The sequence below is a fragment of the Ictalurus punctatus genome, chromosome 29 (assembly GCF_001660625.3).
Source record: "Ictalurus punctatus breed USDA103 chromosome 29, Coco_2.0, whole genome shotgun sequence".
Classification (NCBI taxonomy): Eukaryota; Metazoa; Chordata; class Actinopteri; order Siluriformes; family Ictaluridae; genus Ictalurus; species Ictalurus punctatus.
The window spans coordinates 3,451,270-3,477,000 of record NC_030444.2 but is presented as its reverse complement, the minus strand read 5'-3'; the positions used below and the strand labels follow the sequence as shown (position 1 = coordinate 3,477,000).

Sequence of the window (25,731 nt, the reverse complement as noted above, 5' to 3'; positions counted from 1 at the left end):
TTCCCAATCTGACCGCTAGTAGTGCTGTTACATTTCCTTTCCGTAAAAAACACGTCGTTGTTACTTGGTCCAAATGCTAATGTTCGCTCGGTCCGTGTGGCTACAAACTTGTAAACGGTGGCTGGTCTGGCAGAATGCCTAAGAAAAAGAAAACCGGGCCCGGTGCAGTAGCAGGCCAGTCAGGAGAACATGTCAGCGCTCATTATTATTATAATCCTGGGCCGAACGGATCTGCTTCTGTAACGCGTGATCTCTCGGGATCTACTATGTCCGATTTGAGTTTGCAGAACAAGGACGAAATCGTGAAGAGCATGCACGATATGTTTTCTGACTTGGACCCTGATGTCATTTTCATAGTGCTTTCCGAGGCGGATTTTAAAGGTAGGTCAGGCCATGTGTGTGGAGTGAAGGTAGTTCACCCAACCGCCCCAGCAACTTTTCAACAACAGACTGGATTTTGGATCTGCTGGCTGTGGCGCAGATCCCAGGACTGCTCAGATATTTAAAACTGAAAGTGATCCTGGTGACGTTATTTAAAAAAAAAAAAAAGATTTTACACCTGTATATGGAGTAGATACTTCAGCTTCACATCCAGATTAGTACATATCCCGCATGTTTAATCACGTGACCCTGATCCAGAACTAGTAAAGACAACACTCTATAATGGTTTGGACAAGGTTTTGGTTTATTTATTTATTTTTCAATATTTTTTTAATAGGCAGGTTATTTTTCATACTACTTTTCTTGGGTGTAACATACAGGCAGGTCTACAAATAACTGGATATTGAAAAAGTTATTGTTATTTTATCTGACTACTATTTCTACTACCAGAGTGTGGACTTGAATGTACTTTCAGCACTAATTTGAGGATATTTAAACCCAAATTTGGGCGAACAGTGTAGGAATTGCTATACTTTTCATAAGTGCTCGCACCCACCCCTTTATAAAGGGATCAAAAGTAATCAGACATTTGGCTGCTCAGCTGTTCGAGGGACTGGCGAGTTCAGGAACACCTAACGTCCTGGAGACCAGAGAAAACTGTTCGTAGATGACATAAGAATCCCTTTTTTTTTTAGCTTATATACATGATATAATTTTCAACTCCGGTATATTTGTCAGTGTATAAATATTTATGGATTTCACTGTACGTACCATGGGGGAAATAAGTATTGGACGCGTCAAGATTTGTTTTCAGTAAATATATTTTCCAATCAGGTTATTCACATGAAATTTTCGCTCAAGAACTCCGCAGATATGAAGAATTCACAACGTTGAAGTCCGTAAATAAAGTTTTGTGTAATAAAGTGGAATGACACTTGGACTGGTCAATCATCTGACTTGAATCTAATTGAACAAGATTTAAAGACAATATGTTTAGAAGAATGGGACAAAATCACACCTGAAAACCGCGGCCCTTTAATTTCTTCACACAGGAAGCGTCTTGAAGCTGTCGTTAAAAAACAAAGGCTTCTCTACTTAGTATTAAATCAATTTCAGTTAGCGTGTTCGATACTTTTTTCCCGTGTCATTCCACTTTATTACACATAACTTTATTTATGGACTTTATTGTTGTGAATTCTTTATATTTACGGATTTCTTGAGTTAATACTGATGTCTGGTGAAAATTACATGTGAAAAGCCTCATTGGAAATATATTTACTGAAAGAAATGTTGAAACGTTCAATACTTTTTTCCCCCACTGTACGTACATTAATTATGAATATATCAGGATACAATGCTTCTAAAACAAATCTATCTCTATAACAACTAAATGTTGATGTATCCAAAGATGTAATTATACACACCTAAACTGACTGTCTCTCTCGCTCTCTCAGTGGAAAATGCCATGGATGCACTCCTAGAGTTGTCTGGTGCTGCTGAGGGGAAGACCACAACCTCTCCTCCACTTTCGGGGTTTGAGACGGCTGCTGCTCTGCTGGAACCACGTCCATCTCACACTAAATCCTCCACAGAAAGACCAGTCCTATCAGGAGCGTCCAATTATGAAGAATCACATCAGGAGCTCAGCCCGGAAACAACTCGCCTAACTGAAGAGTTTGATTCTCTTATTGACCAAGAACTGGAATCTTTAACGATGCGCCAGCCTTTACCATCCTCTATTACTCCTTCTGTCTTGCCTCTACCTTCCGAGTCAGCTCCCCTTTCCGCCGGTGCTCCACCGAGTCCCCTTCTAGCTCAAGAAGCTTTGACGGAGCTTGATCAGCTAGATGTGACTCCAAATGACACCAAATTAGGGTCTTTAAGTGAGCAGAGTTCCTTCTCCACTGCCAAGATTGGTGGCGGTCAAAGAAATGCTTCACCAATAAACGAGCTCAGTTTGGGGGGGGTGTCTTTTCCCCAGGAGAGTGGTATCTCTCTTGATTTTAGTCACTTGACACGTGATTCCACCTTTGCTGCCCCAAGACCTTCAGCGTTTAAGGCCTACCGCAGACCTGACCAGTATCCGACGCAAATGTCAGTTAATATCCCACGTCCTCAAAGTGTGCACACGTTCTGGAATATCCAAGCTCCAGATTTCAAGCCCTGCATGGATGGACCAGCTTTTATCACACCTGTTGTCCCTAACCCCTGGACAACAAATCCCATTTCCGTGACTCAATGGATGCCTTCCAGGCCTGTCAGTCACGCTCCTCTGAAGCCCTCGGCTACGGTTCCCAAGTCTTGGATGCTTTATCCTCAGAGTCGACTCAAATTGGAAGGGCAAGTACTGGTGCTGCTCAGAGGGGCTCCAGGATCAGGCAAAACGACACTTGCCAGGTATTCATTTATTCATGATCTCATACCATAACCATAGCACCATACATAACCATGCTTCCGTAGATGATGGCTTGTGGTATTTTTAATTATCTGAGAGGACAACATTGAATAGCAACGCTTCAATTATGTTTGAGGTTAAAGGCAATTATTGGTAACACAAATGGCTAAACCAGCGTCGTTTGATTTCCCCTGTTGTGTTTTCTCTTACCACAATATGGGGTTGGGATGTTTTTCATATAAACGTGCGCAGATGGACAGGTGGACACTGCCTATATTATACAGTTTTATTGTCTTGTTTGCTAGGTCACCGAAGTGCACTGATAACATCGGGTCATTATAGGTACCCAAAAAAACATTGTAATTTTGGTTTACATCCATGTATGTTTTAAGAATTACGTATGTGTATAATTATGCCACAGCGCTTTTGTTTGTACACGTCAGTCAGGAACGTTGCTTGTATTTCAAGCGGGATGGTGCAGGTGGTAGCAAAATAGGGTAAGCAAGAATTTAAGAATGAGTTTTAACTGAGGAGAAAAAACACATTTCTTTCTTATGCATTCCCTGGTGAATACACCATAGAAGATGATGAGATGACATTAAAAAGTTAATCATGAAGAACGTCACGTCGTGGTGGAGGCGTAACGAGTCGACGTGAGGTTTCATTTGTCACCTGTCTTTACAAGCGCTAAATAAATAAATAGACAAGCACAGGCGAAACGTTACAACGTTAAAAAAATAAAGCATGTGACTCGGCCACGTCCTAATCAGTAGTCAAGAACACGTAAAAGTGGACGATTTACAGGTTAAAGGTTTCAATGGCGGATGATCCTTAGAAAGAAAAACAGGAACAGTACAATCTCCGTTTGTTCTTCCCCAACCTTTTCTGTTCTAAGAGCTCTGCTAGATTTTCATATGGAAATGACATCACAGCAATAATGAAATAATGGCAGGGTGTATATGAACCCACGTAAAAAGTGGAAAGGCGTAAACCTCTATGCTTTAATGCTCGGTATTGGTTGCTTTTGCGTTCCACAGACGTTAAATTGGTGAACTCTGACCCCTGAATTACAGTTTATTATTGTATGCAGTATAATATGGACATGGACTGGACTGCATGCGCTTGTAACAGTTCTATGAAGTATACTCACACACTCAGCATAATTTCAATTAATGATAACGAGTCTTTATTGCTGACGTATACATTACAGCACAGTGAAATTCTGGTCTTTGCATACCCCAGCATGTTAGGAAGTTGGGGTCAGAGTGCAGGGTCAGCCATGATACAGCGCCCCCTGGAGCAGAGAGGGTTAAGGGCCTTGCTCAAGGGCCCAACAGTGGCAGCTTGGCAGCACTGGGGCTCGAACCCCCGACCTTCTGATCAGTAACACAGAGCCTTAACCGCCAAGACTCCACTGCCCCGCAATTAAATACACGTATTATCATTTTATGTGTTAGAAAATCAATAAAATAATGCAATGCATGTGTGATATTTTACAATATTAAATATGAATGAGAAGTGATAAAGGCTGTCTGGCCTGGTGTTATATCTTATATAACTTTAGATCTTGGTGGGGACCAAGTGTTCTCACAAGAACAGGAATATCTGACAGGTTTGATCTTTCTTTTTTCCTTCTTTCTTCCTTCCTTTCCTTCTTTCTTTCCTTCCTTCAGTTCCTTCTTCCTTCCTTCCTTTCCCTCTTCCTTTCCTTCTTTCTTTCCTTCCTTCCTTTCCTTCTTCCTTTCCTTCTTTCTTTCCTTCCGTTCCTTCTTTCTTTCCTTCTTTCTTTCTTTCCTTCTTTCTTTCTTTCCCTTCCTTCCTTTCCTTCTTTCCTTCCTTCCTTTCTTTCTTTTCTTCTATCTCTAAGATTGGGGTTAGGTTTAGGCATAACATTGCACTAATAAGCTGCATTAATAATTACGTGTCAGTGGAAGCGGGTTAGTAAGACAAACACGTGTGTGTGTGCGTGTGTGACCACAACGCTGTGGTGTTTCTTGTCCTCTGCAGTGAAATGTTGGAACAAAACCCAGGTGGAATAGTCCTAAGTACTGATGAGTACTTCACGCAGAACGGAGTGTACCATTTTGAGCCACACTTACTCGGAGAGGCCCATGCGTGGAACCATCAGAGAGGTAAGCAGTACAGTATCATTTCCAGGCATCTGTTGTTTTGATGTATTTTTTCCTATAAAACAGGCAGGTCAAAGTGCTTTACAGAGGACGAATTTACAAAACTATAAGTGCATTGATTAAAAGTAAAAGAAAAAACAAGTCGGATGGGTTAAATATGTCTCCTTTGGTGCTAGATCACCCATAGCAAAAGTATCAGAACAGATTTTAAAGTAAATAACAGCATCTCCCTTTTTGTTTGCAATAACTGCATCAAGCCGCCGACCCAGTGACATCTCCAAACTGTTCCATTCTTCTTTTTTATGTTGCTTTTCCAGACTTGTACTGCAGCTTCTTTCCATTGTTGTTTATCTCCTCTTCAGGAAGTGAAATGCTACTCAATTGGGTTTTGTGATTGGCTTGGGCAGTCTAAAACCTTCCACATTTTAAGTCCTTTGTTGTGTTGGCAGTAGACTTCTGAATTCATTCCGCTGCTACCATCATGAGTTTCATCATCAATAAAGATGAGTGAGCCTGTTCACGGAGCAGTCATGCAAGCCCAAGCCATGACACTACCTCCACCATGCTTGACCGATGAGCTTGACTATTCACTCATGAGCAGATTCTTCTTTCCAGAGATTTTGGTTTGCATCTTGTGCTATGGCCTGTATATTTCTGGTGTCAAAGTTTCTTGGTGATACCTTCACCCCTGCCTTGTGGAGGTTGTTGATGAGGTCACTGACAGCTGATGGAAAATGCCAAAACAACAGTCAGTGTTTCTGTCATCAGCTGCTGTTGTTTTCCTTGTCAGACCTGTTCGATATCTGGTTGTTAGCACACCAGTAGTTTCTTTCTTGAAAGAAAAAATGAAAGCTGAAATTCTAATCCATCGTCTAATATTCATCTTTTAATCTCACCCAAATGTCTTCAGTGTATACCAAAGACAAAAGCATTGGTCATGCAGTTCCAATACTTATTCAGTATTCAGGACTATAGTTAAACTAGATAAATTAAAGGACTATAGTTTATATAGTTTGTTTGTATTTCACAAAGTCTGAAATTCTCCCATATAGGATATGGATAATTCAGATTTAAAGGTGTGTGTGTGTGTTTATAAGCAGTTAATAGCTCTGAATATCTGTTCTTCACTTGAGTCCTGGGGTTTTTCCTGTGAAGACTGCATTTGTTGTTAAAAATGATTATTAAATTAACATGAAGTCCAGAGACCAGGAAGTGAAATCTGAAATTCAAAATGACCTGTCATCTCATATTCATCTTTTGAACTCAAACCCAAATGTGTTTATTTTCTAGCAAAAACAATAGAATTGCCCTTGCCGTTCCGATATTTTCGGAGGGGACTGTAATCTTTATACTCTATGTAATAATATATAATTGAAGCATAATTTTTTTTTACTCTTAGCACATCACATTTAAGTCACCTCTAAGTTTCAACATTACCAGGTGTAGGGAATTTAGCCAGCGGGGGACAGAGCACAGACACACAGGAGGCCATATCAGTGTCTCTCGTGGAGAAATCTTTATTCAAAAATGGTTCGTGAGAAGGTGTGGGTGCGCGTGTGTGTCGAAGTGGGGATGTGAGGTGAAGTGTTTCATCGCCGCGGGGTTGCCGAGGGCGTGCTGGGGGTTTCCCGAGTAACGGGGATCCCGTTTTCCCAACAGGAAAAGTCGCGGGTGCAGTCGGGGGGCAGAGTCTTTGCTCGCGTCGGGATTGTCTGTAAAACACACAGCAAAGGTTAGCGCATACACACTGAGAGCCCCCTCTCCCTTGCGAGCGGAGTATCACCCCTTTTATACTCTCCCGTTGGCTGCTGGATGGTGGAATTTTTCCGTGCCGTGCGCCATTCAGCAGCCGCTCTCCAGCTGCCCAAAACATTGAAGTGGAGTGGAGCCGTCTCTTCAGCACCACAGTAGCAGTCGCGGGAGGAGCGATCTTTGTTTCTTGTGCGTCGGCTGCAGGCCTGTTGCCACAGTAACCCCCCTCAACTTCGAGCTTACTGTCGTCGTGTGCCGGGCCCACAGGGCGTCCCGTCATGAGAGGCCATCTGCATTCCCATGTTGGGTCCCTGCCCGGTGCTGGACCTGGAAAGAGAAATCCTGTAGGGATAGGAACCATCGAGTTACCCGGGCGTTAGTGTCCTTGGCCTTGGCCATCCGTTGGAGTGGGGCGTGGTCTGTCACCAGGACAAAGTGCCGCCGGGTCAGGTAGTACCGTCGCTCCTCGTTGGCCCACTTTATCGCTAGGGCCTCTCTCTCCACAGCCACATACCTCCTCTCAGCTGGGAACAACTTTCGGCTAATGTAGAGGACCGGGTGCTCCTCCCCATCGAAGGTCTGTGAGAGAACAGCGCCCAGCCCAGTCTCGGATGCATCTGTGTACACGGTGAACGGTAGGGTGAAGTCTGGGTTATGTAGCACAGGGGCGCTGGTGAGGGCTTCCTTCAGGGCTTGGAATGCCCGCTCCACGTCTGCAGACCACTTCACCCGGTCCGGCTGGCCCTTCTTTGTGAGATCTGAGAGGGGGGAAGCTATTGAGGAGAAGTTAGGCACAACGATGACCACATCGTCCAGGTAGGCAGCTTCGAAGGCACAATAATTCGCAGGACAATGTCCATCAGCTGCTGGAACGTCACAGGTGCTCCATGTAGCCCGAAGGGGAGAACCCGGTACTGCCAGTGGCCGTTCGCCGTGCTGAAGGCCATCTTTGGTCTCGCCTCTGGGGCCAGTGCCACTTGTCAGTATCCCTTTGTTAGGTCCAGGGTGGAGATTAACCGGGCCCTCCCCAATCGCGCCACTAGGTCGTCCACCCGGGGGAGGGGATAGCTGTCAAACTCCGAGATCTGGTTTAGCTTCCGGAAGTTGTTGCAGAGGTGCATACTTCTGTTGGGGTTTGGTACAACTATGATAGGGCTGGAACAGGGGCTGTTGGACTCCTCTATGATGTTGTCCCGCAGCATCCGGCTGACCTCCTCCTCGATAGCCTTATGGCAGGCCTCCAGGACACGATAGGGCCTCTCTTCTCGAGGACAGTATATGGGCCCTGCCACCGAGCTAGGAATTTACAGGAGCTGCTGGTACTATCAGGAGTACCCGATCGCCAGGTTGGAACTCGTGGGATTGCGCTGGACGGTTGTACACTCGTTTCTGTTCCTCCTGGGAGGCTCTCATATGTTCTTGGATGAAAGGGGCCACTAGGTTGATCTTCTCCTGCATCTCCTGTACATACTCGATGACCGAGCGGAATGAGGAAGGCTGTTCTTCCCATGCTTCCTGTGCCACGTCCAGCAGTCCATGAGGTCGCCATCCAAAGAGGAGCTCAAAGGGTGTGAAGCCCGTGGATGCCTGGGGGCACTCTCGGATGGCAAAGAGGACGTACGGTAGGAGGAGATCCCAGTTTATCCCTTCCTCGTCTATCACGCAGCGCAACATCTGCTTCAAGGTCCGGTTGAACCGTTCGACCAGCCCATCTGTTTGTGGGTGGTAGACGGATGCCTTTAGGTGTTTCACTTGCAACAGCCGACACAGACATTAGCTTTGACACAAACGGGGTACCTTAGTCGGTTAAAATGTCTTTTGGGATCCCCACACGGCTGAACAGGAGCACTATTTCATTAGCGATGTTCCGGGAGGTGGCTTTACGTAGTGGTACTGCCTAGGGGTACCTGGTGGCGTAGTCCATGATTACCAATATATACTCGTGACCTCAGGCGGATTTTGGGAGCGGCCCGACGAGGTCCATGCCGATCCTCTCGAAGGGGACGCCTATGATGGGAAGCGGAATGAGGGGTGCCAGTGGGGGCTTCCTCGGGGCCATGCGTTGGCACTGGGGTGATTGTTGGCAGAAGCCCCGGACCTCTGCGTCCATGCCTGGCCAGACAAAGCGGTCCTTCAGCTTCTCCAGGATGGCCCCCGAGCGGATGGGCATGAGCCAGGTGCATCAGTGCCTGCGTTCTGGCTTTGGGGACGACCGAGAGGTCCACGTTTTCCCCTCTGCGGTTGGTCCGGTGGTACAGAAGGCCTCCTTTGACCAGAAAGTAGGAGGAGGAGAGTCTCTGGTTCGGGCTCTGGTCAACCCCCTCGATCTTGTGCACCTGGGCCCAACAATACTTCAGGTGGCTGTCCTCTTTCTGCTCTCGGCCGAAGTTCCCCTGCCGGTTTACCTGCTGGAACACAGACAAGTGCGGGTTAATGTGTGTGTGTGTGTGTGTGTGTGTGTGTGTGTGTGTGTGTGCAGCTAACCTTCTGTCCCGACGTCCTCCTTGTCTCAGGCCATGTAGGCCTCCCGCACTCGTGCTTCCTTCACTCGCTGGGGCGGTTTCTGCGGGTCCAGCGTGGGGAGGACACGCCCTGCCAGCCAGGTTTTCTGGGCCTTCTTCGGCGTCCCCTGGTCCGGCTTGGACAGTCTGGGTGCTTTCCGTCCTCGCCGAACTCCAGGGTGGTCAGGGTGCGTTCCAGGGCAGTGAGTAGTTCCCTGGGTGTCCCGGGGGCTTGCATTCCCACGGCCTGGTGTTCTGCGGGTGGCAGAGTCCTCAGGAACCGGTCCACGGCCACCCTCTCCACAACCTTGGTGTGCGTGTGTGTCGAAGTGGGGATGTGTTTCGTCGCCGAGGGGTTGCCGAGGGCGTGCTGGGGGTTTCCCGAGTAATGGGGATCCCGTTTTGCCATCAGGAAAAGCCGCGGGTGCAGTCAGGGGGCGGAGTCTTTGATCACGTCGGGACTGTCTGTAAAACACACAGCAAAGTTTAGCGCATACACACTGAGAGCCTCCTCTCCCTTGTGAGCGGAGTATCGCCCCTTTTATACTCTCCCGTCGGCTGCTGGATGGTGGAATTTTTCCGTGCCGCGGGCCATTCAGCACTGTGTGTGTGTCGGCGGCCCCGCCACGCGCTCTCCGGCTGTCCAAAACATTGGTGGTGCTGAAGCAGAGCTGTCTCTTCAGCATCACAGCGGCAGTCGCGATCTTTGTTCCTTGTGCGTCGGCCACAGGCCTGTCACCACACCAGGTATTTAAAAATAACTGGTGGTCAAGAACATATTAAAAAATACATGCAACTGATACATTTCCTTCGTAGTCGTTAAATATACATTTTCACTCTTGTTTTCAGCAAAAGAAGCTTTTGAGGAACGTCTAACCCCTATAATTATAGACAACACCAATTTGCAGTGCTGGGAGATGAAGCCCTATGTTGCATTGGTAAGCCATTAGCATTAACATAAGAGTCATTTTACTGTACATAATTTACACATTTATGTGCTTATAACACCTTATATGAGCTGCAGCACTTGCCCTAATATGGCAGAATGTATTTCTGTATACACTATATCTGTCTAAGTGATCCAGAAATAAATGACATATAACCAGTGGCGTAAACCATACACAAAATTCAAATTCGATATGAAACGATCTGGTGCAGAATATAAGACAGCGAAAATGAAGCGTTGCATAAATATGTGCCTTGGGTTTCCGTTTTCAGTTAAAGCATTCAACGTTATAAAAGTACAATAATAGAAACTTTTGGAAACTCTTTGTGTGATGCAACAAAACAAAAGCTGTATGTTGGAATCGAACAAATTTAAAATGGCTAAATTTTCACTGGCGTGACTCCGGGTGGCTTGTCTGAAGCACAGTGCTTTTCACATTCTGCTGTGAGATCAACGGTCACATAGCTCTCGGTCATCCTAGATGTGTTTTTGAACAACCTGCACCTGGCAACACTGCCTATAAGGCTTAGAGCAATCGAGCAAAGCATGCTGCTCTGTAGAATAACAGCAATGCCGCGTTTAAACTTTAAGAACAAACAAGAACTTAAGAACAAAGACGTAACAATGTCTTCAATAAATGAGCAATTTTTATTTAAAAAACATTTTTTCTCAATTTTCCATTGTCTTACTTTTTTTGCAGTGAATCATTTAATAAGGATTTGTTCAAATTGTTTGATGAAAAATTTGATGAATGTTACTCTCAGCATTTCTGATGCAAAAACAGGACTGGGGATGTACCTTTTGACCTTAGTTTCACCTATTTGTGTTTGTTGTTTGTTTTTTTTTCTTCAGGCACAGAAGCATAAATACAGAGTGCTGTTCCGTGAGCCAAACACCTGGTGGAAAACCAAAGCCAGAGAGTTGGAAAAGTATAGCAGAAAACACAGCATATAAAACTACATCATAAACAGTAAAATATATAGTAACCAGACAAAACTCGAGAAACACGGACAACTAGACAAGAAGGTTTATCTAAGTTAGTCTATATACACTCATCATCCACTTTATTTAAGTGGCTATCCTTTATCTAGATGTATCCTATAATGCTGGGTTGTATATTTATCATACCATGAAGTTTTCTTGCCTTTCAAACTGGTCTTTGATCTTAACCTAGTTAATGTCAAAGCGCATTAGAGCATCCACAAAGCTTTTGCTTTACAGGTTCCAGGGACGTTGTGGGGTCAATATAGGTTAAAATATTGTTCAATATTAGTGAAGTAATAGTGGCGAATCAACGTTTCAAAGTATTATTGTCCGACTGTTTTACTCTTCTTCTTCTTTTTTTTTTTTTTTTTTGTAGACGTACTAAACATGGAGTAACGAAGGAAAAGATCCGACGCATGCTGGAGAACCAAGATCGTCATGTATCCGTCCAGAATATAATGGCTTCACAGCCCAAATCCACAGCCATCTACGGTGTGGATGTGTGTGACACACACCCAACAGAGTGAGTTTGTGTACTTATATGAGACGTGAGGCATTAATTATCTAGTAAAATACATAATATAGAGTTATCCATAGATGATCAGCCATTTATTTTTTGTATTTATCTCACATGTAGAATTTCAGCCTTAATTACTGGACCCTCTCTACAAGATAATCTTAAGAACCAACATAGTGTCAAGGCCACTGTTGGAAAAAAAAACAACGTATTCCAAAGCCTGTAATTCCCTGGTTACCAAACCATGAGCTGTAAAAATCATAACAAGTCAGTGTTGTATAGCCTGAATGTGTGTCGAAATGAACAGATTTGTGTATAATGTAGCAGTCATAAACATAAAGGAAAACTGTTGAACATATCAAGAGCAGACCAGCATGACCTCACAGGCTTTATCCATGATGGAAACCATTGATAATCCTCTAATATAGATTCTCAGACCCAGAGCATTAACAGTGTATAGATTCCAGCTTCTGGTGATGTCACAGAAGAGAGACTGTAGTAAATTTGTTGTAAATCATGCATGGTCTACTATAATAACACACTATGTATGAAGGAACTGTAATTCTATATCGTTGGCGTATATTAGATGCGAGTATGGTTTAACTAAAATGTTCTGGACTTTTCTGTTCAGATGGAGTACACGTTTTTTTTTGGTACACGTTGATATCAATACTAATACTTAAGAAAATACGTCACCTACTAAATAAGCAATCAAGCATGTCCTGGAACATTTTATTTAGCTCTGTCTTTATAATCTTTATAATGTTAGCTAGTTGACTTGAAATGAAGGGTATTAGCTAGCTACATTAGTTACCCACTGGAGAAGAGAGGGGGTTTTTCACTTTGGAAAAGCGCTTCTGTACAGATTTGAATATTTTCATTGTGCTAGAATCCCTCCTTGTCGAAGACTTGATAGCGGCTGATCATCAAGAACAATATCGTGACTGAGAGCGTTTCCTTTTTATTCACCTGGTCTTGTGTGTAAACGTTTTTCTCATCTAGCTAGTGTTTGCTGCCGTGTTGGTTGACGTGTGCTGTTAGCAATTAACTCCTTATCTGGAGTTTAATGTTCGATATTGTAGGAAATTAATTGTATTGCAGAAAGATGCTGTAGAACCTCCTCTTGGTATTTTGTCCACAGAGCACAGTTTGCAGTCTGCTGTGCTTTGAATGACATCATTAATTGTGAAATATGATTGCTACTTTTACCTCAAATTGACATGGTAATGGATATTGGTTGCATAGCATTTGTACAGTGTCAAGTATGAGTAAATTATCAGAGTATCAGATAGATAGCCATGTTGATGCGTACCTAGTCAGGTCTATTTTAAATTCAGTGATTTTCCATGAAGGGATTAAACCATGAACATTGCGTACAATTACTTGATTGCATATGTGCCCCTTTTAACCTCTTGATTATTTATTTGCTCGTTTTTCTTTATAGGCAGCCTTTAGCAAGCCATCCTGACTTAGTGGGTGACTCTAGGTTTGGTAAACCTGGTAGCTATCTCTCCTCCTCTCTGCCTGATGTTTCATCAGTTGATTGTAAATGTAGTTCTACTTCAGCAAACATGGGTGCTGCAGAAACCAACTTTGGATCACACGGGTCCAAGGAATACGTGTCCTCCCGGGAAAATGTTACAGAGCTGCTAGATGGAGCAGACATAGACCGGGAACTGGATGCCTGTATGGAAATTTCTGGACAGAATGACTGCAACATAAATGAAGATCTTGGCCTATTGGAAGCGAGGACCTTGGAACAGCCAGTGATGTATGCAGAGTCGATTAGCCAGCGGGTAAAGAGAGCAAGGGCGCAGACCAGAACTGCAGATGGAGACGCTAGCACTCTGAAATGTGATTTTAGTGATTCTGTAAGGAAAGCAAGTCAGGGTGATTCTGTGGATGATTACACTGGGGATGGTGTTAGTTTGAATACAGAGCAGCTCGAATTTGTGGGAGATTGGCCCTGTGAAAGCCTTGAACAGCGTGGGCAACGGAGTCGGAAGTCAGCATCTCAGACAGGGAAAAGCCCAAATGAGGAAATGTCAAACTTTGAAGAAGACACAACTAAATATGAGAGTAAATTTGTAGGACATTTGAATTCCGACACCCCAGATAAGACAGAGTTCCAGAAGCTTCTAGATCTTCTTCAAGGAGACAATAATCAAATTACCCAAGAAACATCTCAGGACTTCCTACCTGTAGGTGGTGATGGTTATCACTCATGCTTGGGGACTAAGGCCCAGTCAGTACTCCCTGACTGTGTCCTTGACTGGAAGTCTGAAAGATCCAGTGATCCAGGAAAAGGCAACTCTCATACTCCAAGCCCCATCAAAGAACTTGGAGCCAGTCAGGATGAGTCTTCCCAAAGGGATACAAAAGAGGCATGTACAGATGTTCATACTCCAAGCCCCATCAAAGAACTTGGAGCCGGTCAGGATGAGTCTTCCAAAAGGGATACAAAAGAGGCAGGTACAGATGTTCATACTCCAAGCCCCATCAAAGAACTTGGAGCCACTCAGAATGAATCTTCCAAAAGGGATACAAAAGAGGCATGTACAGATGAACATGCTCCAGCAAATGGGGTAATGGGTCTGAAGAGGGGTTCAGAGCAGAAAACTAAACCAAACCATAATGCTTACCTGCCCCTAAGCTCAGGAGGTGAAGTGGAGTTTAGTTCTGAATCCAGCCAGGAGAGAAGGAAAGTTCCCAGTCGGAGAGCAGGGAAATCCTGCAAACTGGCACTTACATTCACCCATCAAAGCCCTTCATCTTGTCCTCATGCTGGGTATCCAGTCACCTCATTGCAGCAGTCAGAGCTGAATCCTTCACCAGAACCACCAGAACCACCAGAACTGCTTTTCCCAACATGCCATAGTGCCTTTGCCCAAACAGAACCTCAGGACTTTGCCCTCCTCTGGCGAATTGACCAGCAAAAATGTCCTGAGCCAGAGTCAGACACCAGTGGAATTGTTATTTTGGAGGGAAACCCTTTGCGTTATGTTCCAAAAATCAATAAAGAGAAATCTTCTGAGCAGCAGGTGATACCATACCGTGTATGTCATGAGAAAGGCTCACAGGTAGAAGAGAATGACTTGAGAGAACTACCCTTCAAACAGAACAGCCTGGAAATACTTAGCCGCCATTTTAAACATGTTCCCAAGGAGACTCTGGAGGACTTGTATGAAAAGTGTCACCAGGATATGGAGTGGACCACCAACTTGCTACTTGATTCAGGCGAACATCTTTGTAGGGATGATGAGGAAAATGTTTTTGATCATGAAGATACGGAAGGATATGATTTAGTTCAGGGTGCTAAGAAAGAATTTGTTGACTGTCAGGTGATAGGGGAGTTGTTTGAGCCAAAAATAATCTGCACAAGAGACACAGTAATACAAGAGACTGGCAGTAATTGCTGTGAAAACCCTCCTATTTTAGTACCAAATAACACCAGCTTGACTATGGGCATCGTTGAACGGGAACCTGAGGACAGTAATGACCAGAGCATCAAACTTTTAGAGCACCAACCTGAAGAGCCAGATCAAAGGGAAACACTTGATTGTGTGACTGGACCTTCCCCTGTAATGAATCCCAATGAACCTGTTGGAGAGAATAAAGCTCTAAAGAATTCTTTACAGCCAGAGTTGAAAAGTGAAATCCCGCAAACTGAAGTATCTGAGAAGTGTCTTGGTGGAGGACTTATGGATGAGGTAGAAGAAGACAGAGAGACAAAAGAAGAAGTAAATGCCATAACACGGGCATGGCTTGAAGAGATGGTGCATAAGCAGGAGGAACAAAGAAAGGAAAGAGAAAAAGAGAGAAGGGGCCAGAGGAAAAACGGGCCAATGAACATTCAGACACTGGAGATGAAACTAACCACAGAACTTGCCCTGCAGCTCACGGAGTTGTTTGGACCTGTAGGCATCTCCCCAGGTAATTAGCCCATATTGCCAGTTATTTAAATTTTAATTATCCATATCCTATATGGGAGAATTTCAGACTTTTGCGAAATTCAAACAAACTATATAAACTATAGTCATCTCTGAAAGTATTGGAACGACATGGCCAATTCTTTTGTTTTTGCTATATACTGAAGACATTTGGGTTTGAGATCAAAAGATGAATATGAGATGATGGAACAGAATTTCAGTTTTATTTCCTGGTATTTACATCTAGGTGGGTTAAACAACTTAGAACATTGCACCTTTGGTGGCAGACCAGCTAATTTTTAGATGAGCAAAAGTATTGTCTTTTGTGATACTAAATAACTTAATATTTGTTTGCATGTCCCTTGCTTGCAATAACTGTCACAACTGTGACCCACTTGCATCACCAAAGTTTTTGGTTGTTTTGGATGATTTCTCCCTTCAGTCTCCTCTTAAGGAAGTGATGTCCATGCTCAATTGGGTTAAGGTCTGGTGATTCACTTGGCCAGTCTCAAACCTTCCACTTTTCCCCCTTTGTTGAGTTGGCAGTGTGTTTTGGGCCATTGTCTTGCTGCATGATGATCTGTAAATTGGCAGACAGAATGTTTCTGTAAACTTCTGAATTCATTCTGCTGCTACCAAGCTATGACGCTACTTCCCCTGTGCTTGACTGATTCTTTTTCAGGACGATCCAAATTGTTATATTAGGCATGCCCAATGCTTCTGCATTTCATTGTAAATTGTTCCGATCGTTGTACCATCTTTTCTCAGCGTACAATCAGGTTGCTTTTCTGCTATAGACAGCTCTCTGGTCTTCATGTTGGTTTGTCCTTTTTAACAGCAAATGCAGCCTTCACAGGCAAAAACCCGGGGCTCAAACCAAGAGTAGACCTTCAGCGCTATTAATTGTTTAAAAAACAATCTAACAGGGCATAGCTGGACAACAAGAAACACCTGTCTGTCGACATTGTTCCAATGTTTTTCATCATGTGAAAAAAAATGGGTGGGTTCAACCAAAGGTTCCATGTTCTAAGTTGTTTAACACATATAGATATAAATATCAGGAAATGAAAGCTGAAATATTATGAATCTCATATTCATCTTTTGATCTCAGAAAATGTCTTCAGTGTATAGCACAAACAAAAGAATTGTTTACTTTACACAATACTTTTGGAGAGGACTGTATATGGACAAAAGTCTGTGGACACACGACCATCACACCAATGTGCTATTTGAACATCCCATTCCAGATTTAGTCCCCCCTTTGCTGTTATAATTACCTCCAACCTTCTGGGAAGGCTTTCCATTAGATTTTATAACAAGGCTTTGGGGATTTGCCCATTCAGCCACCAGAGCATTAGTGAAGTCAGGCACTTATGTCGGGCAAGGAGGTCTATGGTGCAGCTGGCGTTCCAGTTCATCCCAAAGGTGTTAAGGTTAGGGATCTGTGCATGCCACTCAAGTTCTTCCACTTCACACTTGACAAACTGTGTCTTCATGGACTGCACAGGGGCATTGTCATGATGTTTCAGCCTCTTAGGTCCAGTGAAGGGAAACTGTAATGCTACAGTACACAAAGACATCCTATACAGTTGTGTGCTTCAAACCTTGTGGCAAACAGTTTGGGGAAGTCTCAAATATGGGTATGATGATCAGGTATCCACATTCTTTTGACCATATAGTGTATATATACCTTATCTTCCCTTCTTGACACTTGTGCCATCAGAAAACTTAACTAAGCAGCCGACTGTTGTTTTACCGTTGGTCTTTTAAAATGAAAAGGCCTCAGTTCCAACCTAGTTCCTATGAAAGTCCGAGCCTACCGTCAGATCAAAGATGACGGTCTACTTAATAACTTCATTGCCATGCACATGGGTGACAAATTTAAGGACAAAATTTGGGGGGCATTTATTTACATGGTTTGGCTCCACTTGTTCCCTTAGAGTGAAGCATCACTCTGCAAATCAATACAAAGTTCTTCTGACTGATCATCTATATCACTTGATGAAACATTTCTATCATAGGGGAGCTTTTGAAGCAAAACACCATTGAGGGAATAGTCTTTGGGGGGGGGGGGGGGGGGTGTTCATCCCTCCAGTGCAGTTCCAGAGTATGGGTATAACGCAGTGACACTATCAATATTTGATTAGTGCTCCAAATATCTGCATCTGTATTCGGACATAAACCTGAAGTGGGTGTGGTCTAAACAGTATGTTTTTCTGTTTTGTTTTGTACATCACTCAATTTCATAATTATATATAAACAGACTAGGATTAAGACTCCTGCAGGCGTTATTTTGTTTGTACCCGAATACAATGTTTTCGAATTAATTTAGTTTTGTTTCCTAAAATATAAACAAACTAGTAGTCTAATTTAACCACCACGGCCCTGACTAGAGAGTTACTAAGCATGCTGTATATGCATCGCATGGTCCTTCTTTGTTGTGCAAGCTTCATATCTGACCTCTTACCTGCATGAAACTGAGAAGCTTCTTGCTCAGTTGACTTCCAGTCCCAGTGCACACCTCTAGTCTCAACCGGATGCCCTGTGAATCTTTCCAGCAAGCTTTTTAAAAATGAAAGAAAGGAAATAAGTAGTCCATCTACTATTTTTATGAGTTTATATTCTTCGAATCGGTTCAGTCCGTACAATGTATTCGTGTTTGGTTACACACCTGTTACAGAGGCATGTAGAATCAATCCCCAACACCTTACTAAGACACTTTGTTTTGCTTTCTATGACTGTAATTTCTCACCCGCCTGTGGTTTATTTGAAGTAATATGAAAAATGAGGGAAGGGGACACAAAATATGTCAAATAAGAACACAAAGCAGCATGTTTAAATGTTTGTTTGTCTGCTAGGTGAGTTTTCCCCAGAAAACTGCTCAGTGGTGATGGACCTGAACTTAGCCAAACTCCTGCATCAGAAATGGAAAGAAACCATCCAGGTAAATGATCTAGCAGCCGATCTATTGAATATAAAATCTGCGGATTTGTACTGTACACGTACTCGATAAATTAACATTGGGACAAGCGCTGTGGTGGCACAGAGCAGTCAAATAAATCAGGGTTTCACTAAGATGAAATGGACCAGGCGAAAATGTCTTCAAAGACGTGTTCTGTTGTTTTTTGATAGGAGAAGCACAGGCAAGCAGCTCTCTCGTATCATCTACTGCAAGAGAGTAAGTCTTGATATTTCTGGACAGACGTGCTTGTGTAGAATCGTCTCTAACCCCGTTTGTTCCCTCACTGTTTTTATTCTGCACTCACCCAGGTTCTGTACACTGGGGTGATTCTCAGCCAACCGCGGCTGGGCTAGGGGACTCGGCTACTCATTTTCTGATCGGCGCAGACGGCTATTCATCCCTCGTCAACCAATCAGGTGTCCAAGAAGGCTTTCCACTCATGGACCACTGGAATATGTCCCGCCCTCCAGTTTCTCTCCGGGACATCATGCTTGAACAGCAGGTGTTGCAGGACAGTTTAGAGAAGGTAAAACGATCACACAAACTCACAAGTGCTCATTTCTTTTGCAGCATGTAGTATATTTTTAAAAAATATAGACCGCTTTTCACATAAACACCATCTTGTCTGTGGTTTCTGTGTGTAGTCTAGGTTAAGTCGCTGGGATTTAGACAAGAAAGATGGAGCAGCCGTAGTAAAGGAGAAACAGCTGTTTGATCTCTTCCCCACCATTGACCGGCACTTCCTCAGGGACATCTTCAGAGACCACAAGTACGGGAAGAAAAAAAATGTAGCTTTATTATTTGAGACATTATTTCAGTACCTCATTCCTGGTTCTTAATTATTGATTTACCACAGCACTGTTGAATTCCCGATTCTCGATTTGGCCAGAATGTGTTGATTCATTTTCTGTAACAGCAGCTCGGACAGTAGTTCCAAATACAAGGTTTTCATTGTAATGCATTATCGTTTCCATAGTAACAGCTTACATAGAGACTTCTATGAGGGATGAACAGTTTAAAAAAAAAAAAAAAAAAAAAAGATTTTCTGTAAGGTTGCATTTACTTAACATTTTTGGGAAGGAGTCTCCAGTGCCAGCGCTTTGGAACAGTTAGAGGTATAGCTGTAATTTCAAATTTTCCTACACAGGAAAGTTTTCGGGTGACTAACATTTAGTCATAAATGAGATTCCTCAACTTCAAATCATATCATTTGCGCCGGTGTTACTGCTTTTTAGCGTACAGGTTACGTACATATCGCTAACATTTAATGTATTTAAATACAGTTACTCTCTGGAGCAGACAGAGCAGTTTCTCCACACCCTATTGGACGATGAACCCGTGAGAACTGTAGTAGCATCTGAATCTGTCCCGGAAAATAATGAAAAGTGTAGAGCACCTAGCAAAGAGAGGGTAAGGACACATGCAGTATTTTTACAGTCTGATAAAAAAATTTTCAGTTCAATATATGCAAGACAGTGTAGTTTTTCATAATCTATTACACTAATAAAGGGCGTGATAATGATCTTATATTGTTAGTTGCACTGATTTAATATTTCTTATTCGTGTTGAACCTTATTTTACGTTGATGCAGTTTTATTTTATTGTACTTGTTCCTTCTATTATATTATACCACTTTATATTATTATTATTATTATCATTATCATCCATCCAGTGCTTTATTGATAGAGGTTTTTTCAATATAAATTAATTACTGCGTGTTTTACATTCTGTGTTGGTTGCCAGTTGCAGAAGAACGACACGGTCGCAGCACAGTTCCAGGACATAGAAGATCCAGAATACGTGGACTTTCGTACGGAAGCTACGCTTCAGAGACAACGCCAGCAGGAGTGTTTTGATAAGGCTGCCGAAGCCTACAGACAAGGGCGCAAGGACGTGGCCAGCTTCTACGCTCAACAGGTCTTACACACACGCTCTGGTGGAGGAAATAGATGACGTGGTTTGTTATGGCACTGCAGTGTTATGCTTACAACACTGCTGTGGAAGTGCAGTTATTACATTGGTTAAAACGGTATCATTGTTTCTCTTTTCTTTTATTGTAATATCCTGTAGTTGTATTTATTTATTTATTTATTTATTTATTTTTTTAAACCCAATCGAGTTTTTCTGTAAAAACTAGGCTACTCTTGATTTAAAAGTTCTTTGTAACATGTAACAGCAAAACTATACATCATTTTATCACGAATACCTAATACACTGTTCTACTGACACGCATGTGATTTGAAATATGTCACATTTTATGTGTGTGTGTGCGCACACACTTGCAGGGCCACTTACACGGGCAGAAGATGAAGGAGGCGAATCATCGAGCAGCGGTGCAAATATTTGAACGTGTTAACTCGACACTTCTGCCTCAGAATGTTCTGGATCTGCATGGACTGCATGTTAACGAGGCTCTGCATCACTTGCAGCAGGTTCTCGCTACTAAAACCTTGGGTGAGTAAAACACACATGCCGACGCGCAGATCTTGTACCGCGTGTACTGTCGGACAAGTAGGTTCTCAATGAAATAACTAGAGTTTGGATTCAGATTGTTGGCGCATCTGTGCTGATTTTATCACTGTTTTGAGCTTGTGTAATCGACTTCCTGTTTCCTGTTAGAATGGCAGCAGGGCAAGTGCCGTCCCCAACTGTCAGTCATCACAGGAAGAGGCAACCACAGCCAAGGAGGCGTGGCTCGCGTCAGGCCTGCTGTTCTCGACTACCTTAAGAGCCAACATTACAAGTACACACATGCGCACGTACCCAATAAATATTGTGTGGCTTTCAGACACAAGTCGGAAATAGAGTCTCAATCCCTGATCTTCTCTCTTTCTCCCAGGTTCACAGAGCCGAAACCGGGTTTGGTGATCGTCGTGTTGCATGGCGCTGATTATTAGCTGTGCTGTGTAATGACCGGAGCTTTCTTCCTTCCTATACGTTTAAATACCGCATTCACTTTCGTTCTTGCTCTCTTTCTCTCACATTTGTTTCACCTTATTTTCACACATTTCACTCTCTCTCTCGCTCTCGCTCTCTCTCTCGCTCTCACTCGCACTGTCTAACTCTCTCTCTCTCTGCCTCTCTCTCTTTCTCCCTCTTTCCTTCTGTCTGTCTGTCTATCACTCTCTCTCTCTCTCTTTCTTGCTCATCTCTGTCATTTGTGTATATAATACGGTAAACTCTACTTTTGTAAATATTGTAAAAAGAAAAAAAAAAAAGGTTCTTATATCTACATAAGCTTTGAATACAATACAATAATGTTATTAAGCAGGTAATACTTTTTATAATGCCGCTTTTGTAAGGCATTCTTATTTTGAACAATAAGACAGAATAACAAATGGTACTTTTAACGTTTGAATACAACCCAGAGTAATATCATAGTCGTTTACTATCAGTCAAATACTTGTGGACCAATTCTGTAAAATCAGGCTGCTTGATTTACATTTGATTTATGAAGTCTTTTCACACTTGAAAAGGATTGCATCGTTGTATGTACGCGCGTGTGTGTGTGTTTTAATTTAGTCAAACGGACAGCTTCTGTCGTCTTCATTTTAGTGTGTAATCTCAATGCAGTTTTGTTCAGAGCCAGCTTTAGTCCATCAGCTATTTTATCGAAGAACATTAAATAATTCCTCAGAAGAGATCATTTAGTGCAGTCTGATTGGACCGAGATTTTGAACACAAGTATACTTAGAAGCTGATTGCAGATCAGCTCTCTAAAGCTGCCTGATACGTGCGGAGAAAAACAAAGCTGATGGTGTTTTATGAACGTGGATTTATTTACCACTTTGCAGCTGTTGTGGTTTCATTACAAGTCTAATTTTATATTTTGTAATGCTGCTGTTCTTAATGACACAGATTTGTATATTTTGAAGAATAAAATCTGTTTTTTTTTTTGTATTTAGTTGTGATTGTCGTATTTAATCAGCAGAAGTTATTAAGATGGAAGAAAAGAAAACCGTGCTTATCAACACGATATTCAGTCCCTCTTTCATAAATTCTGCTCTGTGTAATTTCTGCAGAAATCGTTGGTGGGGAAAATATAACTCAGCAGCTTTTTTTTTTTCTGACGTTTATTTAGATCTGCAAAGGTCAGGTTTCTCCATGAGGTAATGTTCACATGTCTGCAAATTAAAGTGAGGACGTTTTGCTCCACCAGGGGACGATATTTGAGCGTTTCTAAATCATATGACCTGGTTATAGGGCCACACCCATTGTTTATAGCATTTAGCATGCTTCCATCAACTCGTGTACATTTCCTGTTCTGGGAATTATCCTGAGATTATGAGAGCCGTGAAAGGTTTTTGACATGACTTTAGACAGCAGCACAAACTTCTGCAAAAAAAAATGATGGTCTGATGCAATATCCATTTTCAAAACAGGAAAAAAAAATTGGAAACACAAACAATAAAATCGAACACATTTACGACACACACACAAAAAAAACGAAAAACGTGTTAACCCAAGTTTCTTTGCTGACGAGCCGCTAATGACATCAACAATAAGGCCACTGATTTAGTAAAAATATTACTATTTTTACATTTGAATGTGTTTTAAATTTATCATTATTATTTTGAATGAATCATATACATAATCGTTTAAACCTATAACCTGGGTAACGGGGTTGTGTTTTCAAGGTGACTTTATCAATCAATCAATATTACAATCGTTGAATATAAAGAAAAAGAGCGAGAAAATGTACTGTTCCTCCCATGATCTTTGTATGATGCAACCTCCTGTTGAACATATGTAACAGGGTTGAGGTAATGGGACTAAAATGTAGATTTCTCATAACTGATAATGGATTTATGGATGTTTCAAGCATGAGATGTTAAATTAGTTCCTACATTACTGCAAAATTAATCATTGTATAATAATAATAAGCTTAAAAGTGATAAAATACTTCTTTTTTTTTTTATCCAGATCGTTATATTCAGGATGGCTGGATGTTGACGTTACGGTCTCTTGTAATAGAGTTTTGCAAACCAACTTGTACAGAAGAAACCATACTTTTTTATTGAGTTACACATTACACAAGCTTGCATAATACATGAATAATACATTCCTCAGCCTATAAATTACTTCCTTGCTTATTTTGCATGGGCAATGCATTTATAAAACATGAAACAGGAAACTATTGAAAAATAAATGCTGGGTAAAATGTTTTCTAAAAGATACAGTCTGCAAGAGTATTCATTTTAAATTCGTGAAGGTCCAGTTACATGAAATTCCTTACTTAGAAAGTTTATGATTGAACAATGGCAAAAGTTACCTTTTAATGTTTAAGCCATTAGTGATTAGTTTATGGCTATAAATGAGACGCATCAATCTGAAGTGATGTTTTGTTTCATAGTGGTGTTTCACGTTGCCTCTATTGACTAGCGCCACAGACCGGATGTGACGATGGAAAGGAAAAACTCCCTGAGACGATATGAGGAAGAAACCACAGACATGAGGGTGCCCTGGCACATGAAGTGGCCAGCCACTCCGCTGTCAACAAACCTGAGTGAATGTGTGAGAGTGGGGGGGGGGGGCCCACAGTCCAAAATCCACAAAGTCCAGATCCAATAATCCCAGTTCACCACATCACTTTATGCCTGCAAACCCTCTAGATCTGCTCCTTTATCTAAAAAAAAAAAAAAACTATTCACAAAACTTTCAAGTAAACAAATATGTTTTCAGCGTATAGGTAAACACTGAGACTGTGTCTGAGTCCCGAACACTAATTGGAAGGCTGTTCCATAACTGTAAGAGAAAGCTCTTCCCCCTGCTGTAGCCTTCACTATTCCAGGTACCAACAAATAACCTGCACGTTTTGATTGAAGTAGATCATAAAAGACAAAAATTTTACTCGGGTGCTGCGGCGTAAGATTATTCAGTGCTTTATAGGTCAATAGCAGTATTTTATAACCAGCTGCATTCTGGACTAACTGGAGTTTGTTTATGTTCCTACTGGAACATCCAGACAGTAAGGCATTACAGTAATCCAACCTAGAGGTAACAAAAGCATGAAGTAATTTTTCTGCATAATGTACTGACATAATAATTTTTATCTTAGTAATATTTCTCAGATAAAAGAAGGCTATCCTAGTAATATTATCTACACGAGCTTCAAATGAAAGACTGGCATCAATAATCACACCCAGGTCTTTTACTGCTGTACATGATGAAACAGAATGGCCATCCAGAGATACTATGTAATCAGAAAACTTACTTCTAACTGCACGTGGTCCTAGTATAAGTACTTCTGTCTTGTCAGAATTAAGTAGAAGGAAGTTAATAAGCATCCACCGTCTAATGTCCTTTACACATTCCTCAACTTTATTATGCTGGTGTCTTTCATTTGGCTTCGCTGAAACATACAACAGTGTGCCATCAACATAACAGTGGAATCTAATTCCATGTTTACAAATAATTTGAACCAGAGGTAGCATATATAAAGAAAAAAGTAGTTGGCCTAAAACAGAACCTTGTGGAACACCAAACTTTACCTCAGTATGCATAGAGAAGTCATTTACCATTTACAGCTACGAACTGATAACGATCGGTCAAATAAGACCTGAGCCAGGACAGGGCCGTTCCCTTAACGCCAACAACATTTTCTAGTCTATCAAGGCGAACAGTATGATCAGTTGTATCAAAAGCTGCACTAAGGTCAAGCAACGAGACACAACCCTGATCGGAGGCCAGTAGTAGGTCATTTACCACTTTAACCAGCGCTGTCTCTGTATTATGATGAGGTCTAAATCCTGACTCATACATTTCATGAATGTTATTCCTGTGTAGATACGAGCATAACTGCTGTACTACAATCTTTTCTAGGATCTTGGAGATAAAGGGGAGGTTTGATATTGGCCTATAGTTGGACAACTTACAGGGGTCGAGGTCAGGTTTTTTAATCAGGGTTTTGATAACTGCGAAAGATTTAGGTCCATAGCCAGTGCTAAGGGAAGAACTGCTTATTTTTAGGAGCTAAATATTTTACATGCAGTAGATGCATGCTATTGGATAGTCCACAACAGACAATATGCTACATAAGCTGAGCTGGTTCGTGCTTAAAAAACTAAACATCCTATGAAACTCTAAAACTATGTTTTAAAGCTACTTTTATGCTACTTCACTTGTAATGTATTTTAGATATAAAGTAATCAATAAGCACATTTATTTGTCTTTTTGCCAAAAACCCTACTGGAGCAGACAGTGAAGAAGCACACAAATGAAGGCTTGCAGGTCTG

At 42.1% G+C, this 25,731-nt stretch overlaps 1 protein-coding gene across 1 annotated transcript; it reads left to right on the top strand.

Moving 5' to 3' along the window:
- Positions 1 to 28: 28 nt before the first annotated feature.
- Positions 29 to 22,396, top strand: n4bp2 (NEDD4 binding protein 2). The gene is made up of 16 exons (XM_017461183.3): positions 29 to 381; positions 1,836 to 2,778; positions 4,784 to 4,908; positions 10,008 to 10,096; positions 10,957 to 11,033; positions 11,465 to 11,611; positions 13,050 to 15,538; positions 18,393 to 18,478; positions 18,667 to 18,712; positions 18,805 to 19,022; positions 19,141 to 19,265; positions 19,780 to 19,906; positions 20,240 to 20,413; positions 20,782 to 20,950; positions 21,116 to 21,239; positions 21,336 to 22,396. Exons 1-16 carry the CDS (start codon positions 135 to 137, stop codon positions 21,391 to 21,393), a joined length of 5,244 nt encoding a protein of 1,747 aa, XP_017316672.1. The 5' UTR covers positions 29 to 134; the 3' UTR covers positions 21,394 to 22,396.
- Positions 22,397 to 25,731: the final 3,335 nt, after the last annotated feature.